This window comes from Xenopus laevis, chromosome 4L (assembly GCF_017654675.1).
Source record: "Xenopus laevis strain J_2021 chromosome 4L, Xenopus_laevis_v10.1, whole genome shotgun sequence".
Lineage (NCBI taxonomy): Eukaryota > Metazoa > Chordata > Amphibia > Anura > Pipidae > Xenopus > Xenopus laevis.
The window spans coordinates 111,030,159-111,050,986 of record NC_054377.1 but is presented as its reverse complement, the minus strand read 5'-3'; the positions used below and the strand labels follow the sequence as shown (position 1 = coordinate 111,050,986).

Here is a 20,828-nt window from a genome sequence, read left to right as displayed (position 1 = left end):
CATTACCTCTAGTTACACCAATATGGACATCATATTTCTATGCACAATGGATAACTATAGCTGAGTGCCTGCTCCCTGGACCACTATGGACCACTTGGCTGTAAATACAATCAAGACCTCAATGGGGTATTTGTGTCTATAACAAAGTTAATAATGTATCATCTTCCAATTCCATTAATGTAATATCACATTGCAGCAATGTTTTACAGCAAGCATGCATTTCAAGCTGAATTTGGTAGAGAAAGTATTTTGCTTGGGCCATCGACCTCAAGAAAATGCTTCTGAAAATTGCCAAATTTATCTTTAATCTCACTTATTACTGACTGATACATAGTAAAACAATCTTCATACAGTATGTATAACACCGCAGTTAATCAATTATTTGTCCACCAATGCAAAATTAGAAAGCGACAAAGCAGTTCCCAAAACTTTGTGGAAATACAAATATCCAGAACAGGGTAGTAGTTCCTTCTGAATGATGCCTACCCACGCCCATGCATAACATTTACATATATGCTGAAAATATCTGCATGGGATTGTTTTAAAAGTTGTCTTTTACATTTCAGGAGCTATTGTGCCATTATCAAGAAACAAACATGTTGGTCCTTCTGGCTGGTATCTTTGTGGTCCATATTGCAACAGTGATTATGCTCTTTGTTGCCACCATTTCCAATGTAAGTTTCACCAATAATTTATTGTTATTTCCTTTAAATAACCCTTATCTCTGTCCTTTCTGAGAGTATCGGTTAACATGTTCGTGCAAAATATGGTTGTTTGGAATGTTCATGGCATTGTGTAAAATTATTTTTTTGCACTAGTCTTTAATTAGAATGAACCCCCCTAATATTTAATAAACATATACATGTTCTTTTGTTTAAGATGTAAATAAAATATCTTTATATTTTAGGTTTGGTTGCAAGCTGTGTCAGGTAGTGCTGCTGTTTATGGATCGCACGGTATCTGGTTGGCTTGTTCTGGGGCATGCACAAGTATATTCAATATAATTTCAGCGGACAATTGTAAGTTTTGCAGCTATTAAAATAAAAATGTACTTGGATACGGAAGAATTATGTGCACAAACACATAATCACTAATACTAGTACTTCCTGTTCCCACACTAAAAGGCACAAGGGTGCCAGCCTGCCAGGGGTTGTAAAATCCAAAATGTATTTATTTTTTCTTTCAAGCAAGGTTCACTCAATATTCATTCAAGGTAATTACACATTCTGGTCCCTTCCCACTCATCATTAGTCTCCAGTACCTTTCTAAGGGTCCAGTCCCCCATCTCCTACAGGGCACCATGCCAAACCCTATAGGCCTTTCTTTCCTTTAACTATCCACTCCAGCCTAACTGGTGGGTTACCTGCTGGGTCACTAAACCCTCACCTTTAGTCCTCTATGAATCTGTGAATCTTCTTCTCATGAGACACACTAAATTTCACTCACAGTCCCATTTTATAGACTTTCTAAACGCCACCCCCAGAACTTCCCAGTACTGTGTTAAAGCCCTTTTCTAAAATCCTTGTCTACGGAATGGCCCTCTCTATAGGCCCCATGTTGGAACAACAACTGTTAACTTTCTACATAACTCTATACCTCCATCTAGTGGCCATAGAAATTACCCAAGAATAAAAATAGCATTTTTCCACTTTTCCATTTTCCGCCCCCAACATAAAAGGCTTATACATACTAAACAGTACAAACCTTTTTTGGGGAATCAGAAGTTGCAGTATTTAGGCAGAAGAAACTGGAAAGCAGATTGGCTAGTAAGATGTAAATACATACAATCACCAGGTCCATTCATTTTGTAATGAAATATTTCAACAATGCATATTTCATTGTGATATCAATACATGGGAAGGTTTGCTGAATGGTATGATATATATAATTGAGCCCAAAAGGCTAATTTCATACCGAGTTACTAGGGAGTGGAATTTGCATTGGAGATTATAAAAGTCAGTTATGACAGCTTTTATGGAGGGGGAACCCCCCTTTCAGGCAATGATCGCTTCCCATCTATATCTCTGCTATGTGTTTAATTTGAATGCAAATACTGAAATAGATTTTTAGAATTGTGTTTGAGAACACAATGCTAAATGTAAATATAAAAAGTGGCTCTATATGTACATGCTAACAAATACAGATCATCTAATAATGCCCCTCAAGTAAAAGAAAAATAACTTGCATAAAATTACTTAGTAGTATGAGTTATGATCACTAATGCACAGTGTCTTTCTTCAAGATGCCTCCATGAGAACAGTTGAAGCCTTCATGATCCTGGCCATTATCTTCTCCTGCATCGCCCTGTGTGCCTTCATTGGCCAACTCTTTATGCTGGATAAGGGATGTCGTTTCTACATCACTGGGGCTCTAATGCTGGTTTGCTGTAAGTACCCATAGTATCAAATATAATGGTTAAAATAGAACATCTCCATGGTCATACTTTGGGTTATGAGAGAACCATAATACAGTTCAGTATAAGAATACCTGATCTTTGCAATTTATTAAGTCTGTTACACAATTTCATTAGGTAAGACTATAGTGTATATATATATATATATATATATATATATATATATATATATATATATATATATATATATAGATATATATAGATATATATATATATATATATATATATATCTATCTCAGGAAATATTTATGAACTGACTTTTAAGATGTGTGCTAATGGCACACATAGGGGATTATTTACTAAAATCTTCCAATTGGGATAGGGACATCTGCCATTGACTTATACATGACCTCCACAGGTTTCAGATGCCAGTTTTTAAGATTCTGGCTTTTTGCAGCATTGGGGTATAAGAAATCTCAAAAAATGCATTGTGCATTGTTTGCTCACAAACATTATTAATACTTTTAAAAGAAGATCGTAAAGACTATCTACAGTATTTCTGTCAACTTTAAATATTTATTTGCTGCCTTATTTGTCTTTCTCAGGGCTGTGCATACTGATCGCCATTTCCATCTACACGGCCAAATTTGCAAATGCAAACCCAACCCAATATTACCACGGATACTGCTTTATACTGACCTGGATCTGCTTTGTCTTTAGTTTCATAATTGGCATTCTCTACCTAGTGCTCCGGAAGAAATAAACGTCATGTCCAGTTCAGCACATAAACTAGCAGCAAACCCAAGTGATACATTGCAGCTCATCTGCACACTGCAGGGAAACCACCCTTTCCATTTTTTTTTAAATAAAAAAAAATAAAATAAGTTTGTATGATCATGTGGCAAAAACATTAATATGCCCTATGTAGTTCAAAGAAGCATCTCAAAATCATTAGCTAGTTAGTCACAAGATAATTGTAACCTCCATACTGCAGTGGCTGATACCAAGAAGGTTAATTCGCATTTTAGTGGGTTTGCTTCTAAACAGTAAAAAAGTTCAGAATTTAATTTTGAAATAAGCAAAGTATTTTTGTTATTTTAATTTATTTAAACTATAGTTAAACAGCTATTTCTGGCAATGTCACTGCTTCACTGCTAAACACAATCGCTTATTCTATTGGCAACTGTGGGTCCCATGCGCAAAATCTCAAAGTCACTTCTACTCAAGACCCTCATCTGGTGTTAAAGATTCCTAATATAAAGCAATGGTAGAACAGTTAGTTGCTCAGTCGCTTAGTTGATTGTATTGACAATATGAGCTCAAGTGACGTTATCCTTACATTTAATATTGTCCTCTTGAAGGGTTTCTGCCAAGTTAAGAGTATTGTATTATTTTTAACATTGAAGATGTATCTGCAAACATACTCACTTCCATGTCTTGTATACGGGCCCAAGAACCAATAAAGGTCATCTGTATATTTGTTAGCATTCACAAGTATTGGTAAAATGCACAATATATGGCATATGATGTTTGGCCATTGACCTGGAGCAATGTTTGTGCTGATAAATGTGGGCACTGATTTTATAACCTGTGAACAAATCCCATTTATTTTTGTGTTGCTGAAAAATTAAGATACCCCCAATGTGAAAATTAATTCTATTTCTCTTTATTCTACCACTGAGCACATTTTATGGTTAAGAAGCCACTCTCAGTGAAATGCCTTTCAGTAATTTCCACAATGGACCAAATAATTATATTACTCTTCTGTTTGTAACACGTTATAAACAACGTTTTGGAATGGTATTATTTTGGAGTGATAACAAGAGCAGGAAATAATGTGAAAGGCTAACAGAAATTAATGTCTGTAGAATAAAAAGTATATGAAAAAAAGTGTATTTCCATTTCTGAACTATGGTATTGGGAGGCCCAAAAATCTGGAAGGGGCAGCAATATTATCAGCACAGCTATATAACAAGAGTTTGACATCTATCCAATGTCCAATATCTGACTTGTGCTAAAATAAATCTTATTCAAAAAGAAGCTCACAATTACATTTTTCCATCCACAATACCTTTATGTGACCTCAAGGAAAATCATATGTCAACTGAGTGTTCAGATCATAGCTCCAGCCATGAGTGTGCCAAGAGATCATGCAGTGCACTAACAACACAAACACAATGGACATGCAGTGAGAATATTGAGTTACATGAATTCCCATCAGTTACAAGGAGACGAACTGAGATAAGAGAAAACATATGGCTGAGTATATTGTACTGGGAACAGACTTCCTACAGTAAAAAATGATTATGCCCTTATCTCATTATGGCCATAGCAATTTGTTACTTACTTGGCTGTCCCAATCTGCCCTATCCATGTCTATTATCCCTTTGTATCTCTGCTTGTCCATGCCTGCCTTGCACATGACTGATTGTCACTGTGCCCCTGTAAACTTAATCCATGGATTGTATTCCCTGTCTGTACTACAAAAGCCTACTTGTCCCTTTAGCTTCCACCCCCATCCCTTGCTTCCCCTATCTGCCATACCAGTGACTAGGTGTCCCTATGTGTCTTACCATGGTCTCTTGCCCACTCTACCAATATATTTTTGTCTCTACATACCTGACCCATGTCTTGTGCTTACTTGCCTTACCAATACTTAGTTATTGCTGTATGTGCAACCAATGTCCTTGTTTCCTTCCCCAGGTAACCAAGTAAACCCTCCATGACAGACTCATGCCTTGTTTCCCCTTACACCGCCCATAAATGTTTAGGTATTTTTAAAGCACAAACAAAGCCTAGTTTTCCATGCTATGCCAGGCTGTTTTTGAGCTTCTCTGCAATTCTGACCCATGTCCACGCTGATATCCCTCTCTAATGTTAGGGCCAGCCTCAGTTTAAAATATTACGTTGCACAACTACCAGAGAGCCAACACAACATTTATGAAGTTTACTTACTTTCAGTTCACATATAAAGGATGATATATAATAAAATAATTTACAGTTTGCGCAATACATATTATATCTTACAAGAGTATATACAAAAAGAAGATGGTCAGTTAGACACTTTTCTTCCATGATAGATAGATATCTCCGTAGCCTAGCCTTGTAAATTCTGTTTCAGTAATCCTCTCAAATAGCAGTCACAACTTAAGGTTCTTTTTACGTATATGGGATAAATAGCTTTTGTCTTTACAATTACACTTTTACTAATGGAAATTGTATATATATAAATATAACTAAAGGTCATGGGGCTATTGCTTTTTGTGGAATGGAATTAACATGTATTTTATGCTAATTGTAAATATTTTGATACAATATTATATGTCTCCAAGAAATTAAATACAATTCTTGCTCATCCAATTGTCTGTGTGTGTGTTGTTGTATCACGGCTATAAAGGGGCACTGGGTTATATTTAGTCAGTATGAAAAGGGAGTTCACCTATTTGTGTATTTAATAACTAGTGCAACTGATACGTTTAGGCGACACAGCAGAACAGATAGAATATTCAGTGCAATTAAAAAAAAACTTCTAATACAAAGAAAACCTTTTGGTGTGCATGGAAATAGGAAAAATGAATATTTTTTCTTGGTTTTACTGCTCCTTTAAGTGATTAAATAAGTAAGTTAAAAACATATATTGTTACGAATGCAACGTGGTGCCATTTATTAGCAAAGGGAAAATATGTTTAATGTAATTTTCACCCTAGCAACCATATTGCTGTTATTGCAAACTGGAGAGCATCTGAATAAAAAGCTAAATAACTCAAAAACCATAAATAATGAAAATGAAAACCAATCGCAAATTGTCTCAGAATATCACTCTCTACATTATACTAAAAGTTAAGTCAAAGGTGAACAACCCCATTAACCTTCATCTAGAAATGTATATGATCTTTCAACAAAGTGATATAATAATTCCTGCTGAGTCAGGAGGGTCCCAGCAAAGCAGTGGCGTTCCTCATTGTTAGAATATGAAGAATGAAAAGCTTCCCACTGAAGCAGAGCCATTTAAACATTCTATATACAGTAAAGCATATGTGTAATTTAAAACTCAAATAGGTTATAACTAATTTGTATATGTAACTCTTCCTCCATCATAGCTACGAAGTTCCTACAATACAACCCAGTCCCCAGTGTAAAAATATAGTTTTATAGGACAAAAGTGAATTTAGCAGTGCTCATCCTCCAAAGATTCCTCTACATCCTCCAGATCTATTGAATGGTCTCTAAGCAGGACCTTCTTCTGAAGCTCTGAGTAAAAGTCAACACTCTCTGACAGCGAGTTGATAGGCTTCTCCACATAGAAGCTCATTTGCTTGTGGTTCAGAAAGCAGGTGTGTTCTTTCAAGTTTTGCTCAAAGGCCTTATGATTTCTGCGAAATTCAAGCAGGGTCTTAGTGTATGTATTCAGAGTGGTAACAGCAGAAGCCATGCAACAGGTAAAAGACGCCCAGGCAGTGCTGAAAAAAAAGAAAGAGAACTAGTATATCATGCTCCACCCTCTTTGTTTATGTGTAAGACCTAGTCCCAAGAGCTTATACTTAAAAGCAGGATTTCAACACCACTTAGGGGGCAAACTTGTACTCACATCGAGACAGGCTTCCATCATTGTTGTCACACACAGTTTTTATACGCATCCACTGTTTAGGCAGAGTCATTGACAAAACAAACCATTAGCGAGAATACAACCCCAGTCGCCATGGACACACATCCCTTTCGAGGACCTTGCACCACCATCTGGTCTCAGCAGTTTGGCTTAAGCTTTACACCCCTCTGCCCTACTCTGGATAGGAATTTCCTTGATCCTGCTTCATGATGTACCCACTGGCCCTAAAACTGTCACTTCTGCCCTGTCTCTGGCTCAGCCAAGGCCTCTAGGCCAATAACTCCTCATTGGGGGTTGGGCTACCCATACTAGGTATTACCCTGTCTAACTGAAGTACCTAGTACACCTTACTAGGAGACCCTCTCTCTACCTAATCCTGTCCAGCCAATGTCCAGAAGAAGAAGAACCCCACCCTGGGTGTGTCCTTCCCTTAAATATCCTGTGAACACATTCTGTTCACATTCTGTTTACATTCTGTTTACAGCGACAATCACAATTACCCAGTCTACCCCCTTACATATAAAGAATAAAGACCACTTTAAGTACCTTGAATGGAGCTTTTACACTTAAATTAAAGGGGTTGTTCACCTTTGAGTTAACGTTTAGTATGATGTAGAGAGGGATATTCTGAGACAATTTCAATTAGTTTTTATTTGTGTTTTTTGTGTTATTTAGCTTTTTATTCAGCAGCTCTTTGGTTTGCATTTTAAGCTGGTTGCTAGGGTACAAATTAGGGATGCACCGCATCCACTTTTTTGGATTCGGCCGAACCCCCGAATCCTTCGTGAAAGGTTCAGCCGAACACCGAACCGAATCCGAACCCTAATTTGCATATGCAAATTAGGGGGGAAGGGGAAAACTTTTTTTACTTCCTTGTTTTGTGACAAAAAGTCACGCAATTTCAGAAGTATTCGTCCGAATCCGAATCCTGCTGAAAAAGGCCAAATCCTGGCCGAATCCTGGATTCAAATTACCCTAGCAACCCTGCATTGATTTGAATAAGAGGCTGGGATATGAATAGGAGAGGGTCTGACTAAAAAGTTGAGTAATAAAGTAGCAATAACAATAAATTAATAGCTTTATCAAGTATTTGTTTTGTAGATGGGGTCAGTGACCCCTATTTGAAAGCTGGAAAGATTCAGAGGAAGGCATATAATTCAAAAACTATAAAAAAAAGAAGAAGAATTAAATTCTATGACATACTAAAAGTTAACTTAAAGGCTAACTACCCCTTCGCAATTCAATAGGGTTTTGGTAAGTCAAATACACTAATGTATACATTATGTTTTACTAGTGCAAAACATATCTTAATGAAGTGCTTATCTTTGAAAACTCAATTTCTCATATCTTGTAAAAGAAAAAAAAAAAGCATACTAAAAAGCCCATCCATATTCCCAGGAATGAGGCCTCCAATCTTCTGGCCCAAGACTGACTGTGGCTTGGAAGACCTGGGTATACATCATGTGAGCCACCATCCCGAGGAGACCTGTGGGCAACAATAGACTGATCAATGACAAATGGCCAATAATGGGATATGAACTTTATATATATATATATATATATATATATATATATATATATATATATATATATATATATATATATATATATATATATATATATATATATATATATATATATATATATATATATACACATACACACTAGTAATTACTATATACAGTCACTTTATGACTTGCAAAGACATGAGCTGAAATGTAACACTACTAAATGGTGAATAGTAATCCTATGTATTTACATCAGTATAATATGGTTAAAGGAAGCTCACACCAAAACCAAATAGTTTTTTTTATGCAATTTTTTATCAGATTATAACAGAATTCATGAGCTAAACTAATCCCCACAAAGCCTTGAGTGAATGAATAATGACTGTTTAAAAATAATGCTCATCTGACCTGTAGGCAACATCCCTTCCCAACCCCATCCCTTTGCACAGGCAAGCGATATAGGCATGCGGCCCATTAGAGCAGAGTCTCCATCTGGTGTTGCACGTGAACTCCTTGATCTCAGACATCAGGCAGGAATGAATAGGATGTTTGTAAAAAGAGATTAATGGAGAGTGAGATAATCTCTGATTCTAACAGTCAGCAAAGATATTTGCATGTCTTTTGCAGAATGTACCAAGCCTAGGACATAATGTCCAGTTAAGTGCACCTTTTGAAAATTTGCAGTCTATTCATGAAAGCCAATTTTGCAAGTGATGTATATCATCCATTTCTTTGTTTGATATATTGGCCATGCCAGCTATCTTCTATTCAGAACTGTCCTACTATAAAGGAAATAATAGCATATAAATGTATACATGATTATAGAAAGACATTGCTTAATATTATTTACCTGAAAGAACAGAGGACACTGCAGCAAAGGCATTTAGCTTCATGCCGCACACAGGGTTCCCGGTGTAAAATATCTCCAGCAGTAAGAGCCCAAAGCTAATGACTAGCAGAATGATGTACACTAATTCCGAGCCCAGTGAAAGCCACAGGATCCCTGGAATATCAATCATGGTAACAACAATAATATTCATTATTAATACAAATTAGCTAAATTATGGAAAGGGGCACACTTTGAAAAGTTACTGATCTGCATAAACAGATGGTGTTCAACTTTAAGGGGGTTATTTATTAAAATCCAAATGTTTTTTACACTAGAAAACTTGAATTTTTAGAGGGAAAAAAATGATTACACCCCAATGCTGCAAAAAACATGAATTCAAACATTCAACATCTCAGACCTGTTGAGGTCCTGTATAAGTCAATGGGAGAGGCACCTATCTCGATTCAAAGTTTTTGTGGTCTGCATTGGGAAATCCGACTTTTTCTGAGTTTTCCAGCAAAAACTCGAAAACATTTTAGCAATTCGAGAAAATTGACAGACAGGATACTGTGGGAAAAGTTGGATGTTCCATGAGGAAAATAGGCCAACAGACAAAGAAACCCCATATTTAATAAAAGGCACAATATTTGCCCAGGTGCAGTAACCTATAAGGTATTATTCAAGTTAACCAGTAGTATATGAAAGGTTGAGAATGTAACAAAGTGTACAGTGGGGCAATGGGAAGGAAGTTTTATAGTAGGCCTTGAGTTCCCAACCTTCAAGGAGAAGGAAAGGTTAAAACTAAGTAAGCCTTATCAGAAAGGTCTATATAAATACACCAGTAAACTCTCAAAGTAGTCCTCTGTCAAAAGAAATAACGCATTTCTTTCCTTCTATTGTGTACACATGGGCTTCTGTATCAGACTTCCTGCCTTCAGCTTAAACCTCCTTGCCCTGGGCGTGAGCATGCTCAGTTTGCTTCTTTTCCCCCCTCCCTTCTCTGCTGTAATCTGAGCCCAGAGCTATAAGTGAGCAGAGAGAGACTCAGGCAGGAAGTGATGTCACACCAAGCTAATACTGCAGCTGCTATCCCAAACAAACAGAGAGCTTCTAGAGCTATTTACTCAGATATGGTAAAACATTCTACAGAATAAATATAGCATTCTAGCTTACACTATTGCAGCTAATCTATTGGCAATAAAATGCCACCGTAGCTTTCCTTCTCCTTTAAAGACAATTTTTGAAAAAGTATATCCTTGGTAGTAATAAAAAATGACATAACATTACAATATTCACAAATACAAATACAAGAGGTAGAAGTAGTTTTTTTAGTGTCAGTATCACTTTAAGCTACTAAAAATGTCTTACCCTTTAAACAAAACAGGGATTGTTTGTCCATATTTTGCAATATATTTAAGCTGGCCAACTACATCAAAGTCATCCCATATCTGGCCAGTCCTTCGCTTAATTTTCATCTGATTCATTAAGAATTCTATTGCTTCATTATACATTTTATCCAGAGACTAAAGGTGGCCATACACGGAGAAATCCGTTCGTTTGGCGATGTCGCCAAACAAGCGGATCTCTCCTCGATATGCCCACCTTGAGGTGGGCAATATCGGGCTGATCCGATCGTGGGCCCTAGGGCCCAACGATCGGATCCTAACAAATGGTAACGGGCTGTCGGAATGCGGGACCACATCAACGAACAGATGCAGCCACGATCGGACGGGATCTTTAGTCCCATCCAATCGAGATCTGGCCGACTTTCGGCCAGATTAGATCGGGGAAGCCCGTCGGGGGGCCCTATACCCGGACCAATAAGCTGTGGACTCGGTCTGTCGGCAGCTTTTATTGGCCGGTGTATGGCCACCTTAAGTTTTACCTGCAACTTACTTGCTGCCTTCAAAGTAAAACTCCCAAACTTGGCTGCCCTTTTATTGGCCACCACTGGGATCACCTTAATATATTGATAATGGGTTGAGTGTAGAGGACTTCTTTAATTTCTCTATGTGATGTGTGTGAATAATGTTTTTAAAAATTAGTGGTGAGCACAACATTCCATTGTTTGTGATAACAGTACAACAGGTAGATTTTTATATCTAGCATGTCCAACCTACTTCTCAATTCATCTGTGTTACTACAAAGTATTCTACTGACAGACAAAGGACATAGCAAGTCTTTTGCTGGTTATTTCTCCTAGAACTGGCTCTCCTTGGGAATAACCATCCACACATACACTCAATTTACTGTACCCTTCCCATTTACCTCTCTCGGCAGGTGGGGTTAATTCTAGGAAACTTCTACACTTTTCATCTGAAATGAAAAAAAGAGTAAAATTTGTAACAGTATATTTGTAAGGCAGTTTTGAGAAAAGTCCTATTGGTGCATAGGAATGTCAAGTTCTCTATGTATTAACATAAAAAGAAAAGGGCAAAGTAGAGAAAGGTCTATGATTTGTATACAATCTCCTCTTTATTCCAAGTTAGGAAGGCAAATCATTTGTGGCTTTTTATATATACAGGTATGGGACCTGTTATCCAGAATGCTCGGGACCTGGGGTTTTCCAGATAACGGATCATTCTGTAATCTGGATCTTCATAGCTTAAGTCTACTAGAAAATCATGTAAACATTAAATAATTAGTTCGATACGAAGGATTTTAATCGATCGATCGAACGATTTTCCTTTGATCAGAAAATTGTTAGAAAGCCTATGGGGACCTTCCTAACATTGATGTTCAGTAGGTTTTACTTGGCGAAGTAGGGGGTCAAAGTTTTTTTTAAAGAGACAGTATTTTGACTATCGAATGGTCGAATAGTCGAACAATTTTTAGTTCGAATCGTTCGATTCGAAGTCATAGTCGAAGGTTGAAGTAGCCAATCCAATGGTCGAAGTAGCTAAAAAAAACGTTCAAAATTCGAAGTATTTTTTTATTCTATTCATTCACTCGAGCTAAGTAAATGTGCCCCTCTATGTTAAACAATACACATAATACAGAGCTTTACAATGCTTTCAATATTCTTAAATACTTGCTATACTTGTTAAAATAACTTATATATTTATATATTGTATATATAACTTTCATGATGTCTGACTTATTGAGTGTTGCTCACCTGTACCCAGTATGTTCTCCTCACAGGAGTACCAGATTCCTGTATGAAAATAGCGAAAAGCAAATCTGTCATCTCCTGTCTCCCAGCTGTACTGCACCTCATTCTGCCCGGAAGCATTAGTGCTTTCCACAGGAATAGGGACCACAATGCACTTGGTTACTTTTCCTTTGCCACAAAGAGGCTTTGGGACCTTCTGGGTGCCTTCACACCAGTAGCTACTGAGAAGGGCAGTGGTGGAAAGTGCAAGAGCTATGAGGTTTAGGCTCACAGCCAGAATAGCTCGACGCCACTGGACAACCTCTGCCAGCTCCATCTACAAAAAAAAAAATGACTGTATAACTGATCTAGAAGACCAGATAAACATGAATATTTAGTCTAAACTATGGAACCTATTCATCACATGAATATTTAGTCTAAACTATGGAACCTATTCATCTTTTTTGTCACAATACTCTGAAGATCGTTGATAGAGAACAAGGTTAATAATAATAATAACTGGGCCTCTATGAGAGCCTAAAAGGGAAACTATCCCAAGAAGCAAGTCTTCAGCAGTTGAAGCCAGAGAGAAAGGTAACTTTCAGGATAAATGGCTTCATTTACTTCTAATGCTGTTTTTCTGGTTTGAATCCTATCCATATATTCACCACTTTCTTTGGTGGGGAATCAATTAAATTATTAAAGTTTATAGGGCAACTACATACCTTGATGTAAAAAAAATAAATAAAAAAAAAAGTAATTGATTGCTTTCTGATTTCCCCTGTTACATATTTGTCCCATTGAGGATTAGGGAGCAAGAAAGAGAAAGGGGCTGCAAACAGTAAGCACATTGTTATCCAGAGAATAGCGGACCTACTGGAGAGCTAAATAGAACAAAATGACACCCCTTAGGGCTCATACCTTGTGTTGGACAAAGAACCTGGCACAAGAGATAAAGCGCAATGCTGTCCATTTCCCAAATGTTTCACAATTATAAACACAACCAGCATTTCAAACAAAAAAGCTATTTCTGCTCCAATCACAGTGCACAGCTTGCAAAACATAATGTGCCCATTTTTTTGTACTGTGCAACTTGCCCCATATTTTGGTAGTTGAGGCATTATGTGTTGAACAGGAGGTTGTTATCCTTACTATTAATACTATAAGAGTGTGCCTGTGCACAGATGAATGGAATGGCTTGCCGGAGAAGCAAAGTCCATACATCTACAACTGCAAGTAGCAAAAGAAATAGGAAGGAGTTTATAATTAGAGGGAGCTGAGCATTAACAGAGGGATGGAGTAAATGATAGTTTATGAATAGAAAAGTAAAACAAATAAGGGATCAAGCCAATCAAACCAAAGCCAAATATATCTCTTGCAAGCAACAAGAAAGTGAATATGGGTGAAAAATATTCTGATATCTGGCAAACAACAGAAGGAAAACAAAGGCAGTGGCAGGAATTTATTAATCTTCTCTTCATTGCTCCCCTTAGCTCTACCTACGTCTTGTCTGTTTCATAGTACCCTTAAAATCACAGGAGAAGCAAGAAACACTGCTTTCTCTGCAACAACACGACTGGATAATCTACTTACCATTATAACCATATTGCTTGTCTCAGCAGAAATACATTTTCAGGGAAAACAAGGTTTATCTACAATAAGTAGAGCTATTTTTATTGCCTTTGCAAAATTTTATAGATTCAACTCTGCCAAGGCAGTAACGGGCTAGTTTCTATTTATTTGTACTTTTATATATCATCACTTATGACAATGAAAGGCAATTGTTGATTCATTGTTTTAGGTTATTACTTGAATTCAATTTAGTAGCTATGTTAGGGAATAAGAAAAAAATGTTTCAAGTGTTTGACCATGCGTTCAAGAGCATGAGAGATTTAAGCCTAGCTATTCAGTTGTACTTGTAAGATGGAAATATTTTTTTCTGCCCTATAGCCTGACCCAGATGGTTTAATTATTCACGAATAATAATAATAATAAGGATGATGAATCTATTTAATGTTTAAGTCATAATGACACATACAGGGAAAGTGGCAAAATGCATTTCTTCCAAATTAACCAGCCACATTCTACCCCCCATACCTTTTTCACAGGGGGATTTTAGGGATAAAAAGGCCACAGCATATATTATTAACAGAACAAAGAGAGTTAACCATCAAATGCACAAATGTCCATTGCAACTAAGTCATTCTACCATTTAAAATGTTTTCTTGAACGAATAAATGTGTGTAGGCAGCCATCTAGGTAATTTTGCCTGTTTATGTGTAACAGAAAGAACCAACACTTCACAATGGAACTGATTTCAAATAAGCTATTGTTTCTCCAACTTAATGTAACTGGAGGAGTCACAGCTGGAATTTGGTGTTTTACTATTGATTGCTTATCTCATATCTACCACTAGGGGGGGTATGGGATCATTTCTGGCAATGCAGGCTGTCAGGCAGCTGTTATTGTGTACCCTCACATTGTTCTGCTGATGGGCAGCTGGGAGGAAAGGGGGTTATATTACTCCAACTTGCTGTGCAGCAGTAAAGAGTGACTGAAGTTCAATAGAGCCAGGGTCAGACTGGGGGGCATGGGGCCCACCGGGACTACTGTCCAGGGCCCCCTCCAACTAGGGTTGCCACCCGGCCAGTATTTTACCGGCCTAGCCGGTAAAACACCTGCCAGGGCCAGGGCCGTTATAACAAATTTACCGGCAATGTAGCTGCCGGTAATTTGTAATACCATTTACAAAATCCCCTGCCCGCCGATGAAAACTTGGCTGGGGCATGGGAAACTAACATGTCTAGTCCAATGTCAAATTAAAGGGGTGGTTCACCTTTAATTTAACTTTTAGTAAGTTATAGAATAACCAATTCTAAGAAATGTTTTGATTGGTCTCTATTATTTCGTTTTTATAGCTTTTTCATTATTTGCTTTTTCCTTCAGATTCTTTCCAGCTTTCAAATGTGGGTCACTGACCCCATCTAATCAACGCAAATGCTCTGTAGGGCTACACATGTATTGTTATTGCTATGTTTTATTACTGATCTTTCTGTTCAGGCCCTCTCCTATTCATATTCCATTCTGTTATTCAAATTAGTGAATCGTTGCTAGAGTAATTTGGACCCTAGCAACCAGACTGCTGAAATTGCACAACTGGAGAGCTGCTGAATAAAAGGCTAAATAAGTCAAAAACTGCAAATAATAAAAAATGAAAACCAATTGCCAATTGTCTCAGAATATCACTCTCTACATCATACTAAAAGTTAACTCAAAGGTGCACAATCCCTTTAAAAATAAAGTATGGGTGGGAAACGATGAAATTACAGGGGTGGGACACTTAATATATTCATTTAATATAGGAAACTGTCTTTTTAAAAATTACAAAACCTGTTTTTAATCGGTTGTTGTAGGCCATAAGTCTGGGAAATGCCTACTGAAAAAAGTCAGAGAAATGTCTACACACTGCAATAATTCTTCTAGTAAGAAAAGACAAAGAGGATAGAGAGGAAGTCATCAAAAGCACCCAAGAACACAAGGATAATATCACACTTCACCCATTATCCACTGGTAGAAAAAACACCAGTTTTGATTTGCTCTTATATCTAGGAAAGAACTGTGTAACTTTATATATATATATATATATATATATATATATATATATATATATATATATATATATATATATATAAAAGTTACACAGTTCTTAGATTTAAAAACAAATCAAAACTGGTGTTTTTTTCTATATATGGTGTGTGTGTATATATATATATACAAATATAAATATATACACTCACACACACATACTGTATGTATATGTATGTGTATATATGTATATATATATATATATATATATATATATATATATATATATATATATGTAGCACGATGGATCAGCACACACTGTTGTAAGTTAGAAGTAATAGTGTTTATTTCAAGCAAAAACACATTACTTCTAACTTACAACAGTGTGTGCTGATCCATCGTGCTACATACATGCTTTATTGATCGTGCACCGCTGGCCACATCTGTTCGAGTGCTGGTACTGTGGGACTATATATATATATATATATATATATATATATATATATATATAATTCTCCAATGAGTATCCGCACTCCGAGGCAATATAGGATAAGGAGGGGTGCACGGTAATTCTTGTATACACCAATAGTTTCCAGACCAGCACTCCCTTTAGTGAAAAAAATGTAATCTTTACATGGTATCTTTTTCCATGGTATACTAACAATATGACCAATGCAGAACGTAAGTCTTTGGACACTCTAATGAAGGACAATACTGTGGTTTATAAACCTGCGGACAAAGGTGGGGCCTTGGTCATTATGGACACAAAATAAATTTTGGGACAGTTAAGTGATGAACATACTTATGTACGCTTACAAAAAGATCCTACTAATGAAATTGCAAGTTTGATTCTTGATTTGGTAACACAATACCATAGGGAGGGGGTGATTAATGAGGATTTGAAGGAGTATTTGATACAACAATTTCCATGTATACCGGTCTTTTATACCCTCCCTAAAGTATATAAGGATCAACAGTCCCCCCCAGGTCGCCCTATAGTTGCAGGGGTTAACTCGATATCGGCTCCGTTAGCCATCTTTTTGGACAAGGTTTTGGCCCCTTTTGTACCGTTGGGTAAATCCTATATTAAAGATACATCTCAATTTTTACGCTCTTTACAGAATGTAGATCTGGGTGAGGGGGAGATTATATTGTCTGCCTTTGATGTGTGTAGCCTCTACACATCAATACCTCATTGTCTAGGAATGGAGGCCATACAGGCGGTGTTAGAGGTTTCTGAATACGATGAGGTACAGAGAAGGTTTTTTATGGAACTATTAGCACTGATATTACAAAGAAATTACTTCCTGTTTCAGGACACCTTCTTCCTCCAATTACAGGGTACAGCGATAGGATCGAACGTTGCCCCTACATACGCCAACCTGTTCATGAGTCAGTTTGAGAATCATTCATTATGTATATACACATGATCTGTTCAAAAAACATTGTATTAAGTGGTGGCGTTTCATAGATGATCTAATGGTCATCTGGAGGGGTGACGTTCAATCCCTGCTGAATTTCAAGAGATATCTTGATAATTTTGTTTCAACTATTAAGTTTACACTAACACATAGCCATGAAATGGTGATATTCTTGGATACAAAGGTCTATCGCAAGGGAACACAATTATGTACTGATTTATTTGTTAAGCCCACAGACCGTAATAATTTATTGAGATATGATAGCGCACACCCGAGGGCTAATATTTCTTCTCTCCCCAGATCCCAGTTACTAAGGGTGAGACGCATAGTAACAGAGGAAGAAAGATTAAATATACGGTTGGAGGCGATGACTACTAAATTTGAACAAAGAGGTTTTCCTGGTGAGGTACTGAAGCGAGTAGTGTGCAGAGTGAGGGATCTAGATCGGGAATCTAGCATACAAGAAAAAACACAGAGGTCAGAGACTCCAACCCAAATACCGTTTGTACATACGTATCATCCCTGCACACGTAAAGTCCATCATATTATATATAAACATTGGCCACTTTTACGTAAAGCCTACCCAGGGATTCGAGAATTTGAAGAACCTCCACTGTTATCTTATAAACGACCACAAAATTTGAAGGACAGATTAGTGAAAGCCGATTTAGGCACTTCAACCGATCAGAGACAGAATAAGTCAACATAAATCTACTATCAGAAAGGAAGTGGTTAAATTACCAGTTCCTGCTCATTTCAAATTGGCAAGACATACCGCTGCATCCCTCAGATTTCTTGTGTTGGAGTCTGTTGCCCCCCCACGACGGGGGGGGGGGCAACAGACTCCTACAACTCCAAAAGAGGGAGAAATTTTGGATGCATACTCTGCAGACGCTGCATCCGAAAGGACTCAACAGAGAATATGATCTTTATGCGTTTATTTAAATGGTTTTGGAGTAAGACAGAACTAATATATGAGATTAGACACATTATATGAAATGACTAATATTATGTGATACCTATATAGTTTGGATATAATATGATAGGAGTGAAATTATGGAACTAATACTAAAATTTGTGTATTTAAAATAATTGATACCATGTAAGAAGTAGGTGTGTCTATGTTATGGGACATGTTAAATAGGATATGATGTCACTGTGAGAATCAATGCTTGACAAAGGGGCGGGAGCTCCGAAACATTGCATGTTTGCATGATTACCTATATTCTGGTAAAATTTCATTTTTTCTTCACCTTGAATTGGTCTGGATTTTTTTGTTGTATATATAATTTGTCCATGTAAGTGGACTAAGTCACGGACGGGTTAAGTGCTCCACTCTAATTTTGTACAGAGATATATATATATATATATATATATATATATATATATATATATATATATATATATATGTATATGTATATATATATATATATATATATATATAGATTCTAATAAAACAGTGACCTCCAGTGGCATTTAGCAGACATTGTACTCAACAAAATTTGTTATTTATTTTTTTTGATCAAATGTTTATAACACCAATAGGGTAGGTGATGTGAATGTATGTATGTATGAAATTTTCATTGACCTTTGCTGTTTATTGATTTGTAGATCTCTACACTGTAAGGTTCACAGCCCCTCTCAAGTATACACAGTAAAGATGAAATAGGAGTAGGTAGGGAAGTAAATAAGGCCCCACACCACGAGTTGCCCCCCAGGTCTTGAGTGGGCCCCACCTGATAAGTCAAATCACAGCTGCAGCCAGTAGAGCAATGCTGTGAATGTGAATCAAATGACCATACACACAGTGCTTTATGCAGTGCTGCTGACTGTAAAGGCAATCTAAATGACCAGATGGGCCCTGCAAGTGACAGTTGTAGTTAGCTCTTGTTGCCCTCTTAAACAGATATATATATGACGAGTGTTCCAAGTTCATCTGCAAAGGGCCCCCCTAAACTCTAGTTGGGAGTAGGCATGTCAAGCTATAAACGATTGAAGCTATCTTCAGCTGAGACCAAGGAGAAGAAAATAAGAATAACTATTGAGACAAGAATTACATCGAGAAGGAATTAAATGGACCAACAGGAAAAAAAACCCAGGAAGAGAGACCAGCTTTATATAAATGCCAGTGTAACAATTAAACTCCCCACCACACTGCATTATTAATTACATCGTTCTGCAATTTTACTGATGTGCCCTACCCTCTGCCTTATATTTGTCTGTCAGCATTGGAGTAAGTGGCTAATGTATTGACACTTTTTGATATTTCAATTTAAACATCATGCTCTATAAGCCAGGATCCTGTATTCGCTTCTTCTTGTTCAGTTAGTCAATAACTCCAACTCTACAGGCACTCAGCTAAATGTGCTAAACTATATGGGAGCCTATTAACAAGCTATTCCCAAAAGCAGTTTGTCATCATTCATTAACAAGACTGACCAATCTTGATCTGGAATCGTTAGCAAGGGCCAGGTTTAGTAGACAGGGTATCCAAGGCACAAGACAGATGTATATAAATGTATATAAACCCGCACACCGTGATTACGTCCTGCTTTTAGTGGTTTGTTGGGAACTGTAGTTTTAACAAATGTTAGGTGGTCCAAGATTTAGTAACTGATATATCAATTATAACACACAATAAAAATATGTAGAATGCAAATTTAACAAGGAAATTTCTGGAACCACAGAATGGGATGGGACCACCCGCCTCGGTCTTCATGTTAGTACCCCTAAACGAGCCCTAACCAATGCTGAGATTTGCCCAGCTATTAAGGAAAAACTTACCGATGCTGTCTTCTGCAAAAAGCGTGCAGTGGCGACTCTAGAAGTGAGATGCATGCTGCACACAGAAATGGTGCTTCCAACAATGTGTGTGGCTTTCAAACGCAGTGCTGCAAGAAATTGTGTACATACAACAACATCTTATAATACCTTCATAGTACCAGCCTAATCCCACAGCTCAGAGACCAATGCAAGTCACTGCTGGCAAATCATTAACATCTGCTGCACAGTAATGGAGGTTCCTAATCCACAAACTAATCAAGTTGCAGCTGTTCGTACCTAAACCCTTCTAAGGATTGGTTCTGCATATATTGTTATCTGTGCTACTAATATTTCAGATTCTCTATTTAACTGTTTTGTGTCAAAAGGGAGTTCCTGGGTTTACCCCCTTCACAAACATCATCCTGCTGTGTGTATATATATATATATATACATATATATTAGGGCCTTTATCCTTGGCCCTAATGTGGGCCGAAACGTTGGACACAGAAGTGATGTTTGAATAAAATCATTGTGATTGAAAAATTTCTGGAGTGCTGGTCCATTTTGAAGGCTGTATACTATATTTGACAATAGCACTCACCTCGGATTGCGAAAGGAAGAGTGCAGGTACTTTCAGAACAATTATATATATACAGAAGGAGGCTCACACTC

At 37.2% G+C, this 20,828-nt stretch overlaps 2 protein-coding genes across 2 annotated transcripts in view; one reads left to right on the top strand and one right to left on the bottom strand.

The window, feature by feature from the left end:
* Positions 1-5,713, top strand: part of emp1.L (epithelial membrane protein 1 L homeolog) — a 19,907-nt gene extending 14,194 nt beyond the window's left edge. The window contains 4 exon segments of the mRNA NM_001092849.1: positions 567-674; positions 908-1,019; positions 2,243-2,386; positions 2,959-5,713. Of these exon segments, the coding sequence (NP_001086318.1) occupies positions 597-674; positions 908-1,019; positions 2,243-2,386; positions 2,959-3,116 (492 nt within the window). The 5' untranslated portion in view covers positions 567-596 and the 3' untranslated portion in view covers positions 3,117-5,713.
* On the bottom strand, positions 3,841-20,828 carry gsg1.L (germ cell associated 1 L homeolog). The gene is given in 7 exon segments (XM_018258728.2): positions 3,841-6,813; positions 8,334-8,445; positions 9,318-9,470; positions 11,565-11,612; positions 12,412-12,724; positions 20,178-20,255; positions 20,257-20,828. Coding segments are annotated over 7 exon segments (1,044 nt in total). The 5' UTR covers positions 20,305-20,828; the 3' UTR covers positions 3,841-6,521.